The sequence below is a fragment of the Octopus bimaculoides genome, chromosome 26 (assembly GCF_001194135.2).
Source record: "Octopus bimaculoides isolate UCB-OBI-ISO-001 chromosome 26, ASM119413v2, whole genome shotgun sequence".
In the NCBI taxonomy this organism is placed as follows: domain Eukaryota; kingdom Metazoa; phylum Mollusca; class Cephalopoda; order Octopoda; family Octopodidae; genus Octopus; species Octopus bimaculoides.
The window spans coordinates 13,467,293-13,469,658 of NC_069006.1; the positions used below are offsets into that span (position 1 = coordinate 13,467,293).

Consider the following 2,366-nt stretch of genomic DNA (forward strand, 5'->3'; position numbering starts at 1 on the left):
TTTCATCTGCATGAAACTTTGCATTATGCTCCTCTATATTGGATTACTTTGTGGTCTGTTAGCCAAGTCTGTTAGAGGTGCTTACTGTGAAAGCCACACAATTCTATGAATCCGTTTATTACATTATATATACACACATATATGTTTTATCTTTTACTTGTTTCAGCCATTTGACTGTGGCCATGCTGGTGCACTGCCTTGAAAGGTTTTTAGTCAAACAAATTGACCCGAGGACATTTTTTGCAGCCTGGTATTCTCTTTGGTCTCTTGTTGGTCTCTTTTGCCAAACCGCTAAGTTACAGGTTGTAAATACACCAACATTGGTTATCAAGTGATGATGGAGGACAAACACAGACATATAGACATGCACACATAGATATATATATACAACAGGCTTCTTTCAGTTTCCGTCTACCAAATCCACTCACAAGGCTTTGGTCGGTCCAAGGATATAGGAATATAAGGAATGCAGTGAATGGCAAACAGAGGAGTGTCCTGGACAGAGAACTACGTTTTTTAAATAACATGTTTATAATGTATATAAATATGCATATGTTCATATAATGCCTTCATCAGCAGGCACACTGAACCAAACAGCTGTTTGGAAATTACAGATGGGAGATCCAAACTTAATGTGAACTGTTAGATAATCTCTGCCATGAGTTGTTAAATAAACCCAAATTTTCAAATAGATGTTCTCTTCATTGTTTGCCAATAAAAGCATTTGATGGATGGATGTATTTATACTCATCTGGATGTTCCACTCCCATATATCTATCTATTTATTACTCTTTCTCCCTCTCTCTCTCTCACTATATATGTGTGTGTATATATATTTTTTTTATTTACTTGTTTCAGTCATTTGACTGCGGCCATGCTGGAGCACCACCTTTAGTCGAGCAAATCGACTCCAGGACTTATTCTTTGTAAGCCTAGTACTTATTCTATCAGTCTCTTATGCCGAACCACTAAGTTACGGAGACGTGAACACACCAACATCAGTTATCAAGCGATGTTGGGGGGGACAAACACAGACACACACACACACATATATATACATATACACGACGGGCTTCTTTCAGTTTCCGTCTACCAAAACCACTCACAAGGCTTTGGTCGGCCCGAGGCTATAGTAGAAGACACTTACCCAAGGTGCTACGCAGTGGGACTGAACCCGGAACCAGGGTTTTACGGTTAACTCTGACAATTTTTTGTTTCCTTCTTTTCTTAGACAGCTTGATGTATTGGTGAATAGTCAACAGCACTGGAGATTATTAAGATTGTAGTTGTAGTTGAGAAAAACTCAGCTGACATGGAGGACTTGAATATATCTTAATATTAGAAAAGAGTTCTCTTTATCATAATGATTTGCATGGTGTATCAAACTGCCAGCATCATGACTGTTGTTCATTGCACTCTGTGAACCCTGTAAAAGTTGTAAGGCATGACATGGACAGGTGCAATGCTGGGACCAGCAGGAAGGGATACAGCAGGTGTTCTGACTGTGTATCAAACTGCCAATGGCTTGTGAACCCTAATAAAGGCTGTTAAGATGTGACATGGACAGCTGCAATGGAAACAAAGCTGTGACCTGCAGGGAGGGACACAGCGGACATCCTGACTGCATCTGCCTGCTGGAATTCAATCACACATCTATGAACAGGGCCTTCGGTTCATTTCAGACAGCTATGTGCAACTGCTAGAGACTGTGGTCAAACCCTGGCTGGAGAGAGTTGCTCCTTGTGGTCATCTTTGTGGCAACAGGATCCAGCTCCTTGACATACCTCCAGAAAAAAGGGCAGAAGTGGTTGTCAGAGAATTCCTATGACTTCACCAGCCCCTATTTCTGGCCTCCTTATTCTCCAGATGGTAATCCCATGGATTGCTATGTGTAAAGCATGGTTTGAGAAAGACACCAACTGCTCTACCTGTGCCACCAAGACTGAACAGGTGGCTAAGATCAAGGAAATGTTTGTAGATCTTCCCAGTGAGGAATACATGCACCAGGTTCTGGAACCATTTTGATTCTGTGGTGGAAGCCGAGGATGGCTACTTCAAACGAACTGTTATCTCTCAGCCATAATCTAGTTGATATTTTTGACTTTAAAATACTTTCATTTTTTAGATGCGACATTGTGTTTTCATTTCCTTTTATGCAAACGTTGTTTTTTTTAGCTTCAACACTGTATACTGAGGTCTTGAGTCCTATTTATCCTATTTATTCGATCAAACACATCTAAATAATCCACATTGTCATAAACATCATATATGTATATATATGTAAATCTATATATATGTACATCATCATATATATATATACATACACATATATATATACATACATATATATATATATGTACATCATA

General features: G+C 39.3%; 1 protein-coding gene across 1 annotated transcript in view; it reads left to right on the forward strand.

Annotated features, from left to right (window-relative positions):
- Positions 1-1,824: 1,824 nt before the first annotated feature.
- The window catches only part of LOC106878981 (transmembrane protein 26), a 21,714-nt gene continuing 21,172 nt past the window's right edge, over positions 1,825-2,366 (forward strand). Inside the window, exon 1 of the mRNA XM_014928359.2 lies at positions 1,825-2,007. Coding sequence (XP_014783845.1) covers positions 1,825-2,007 — 183 coding nt within the window. The remainder of the gene's footprint in view (positions 2,008-2,366) is intronic.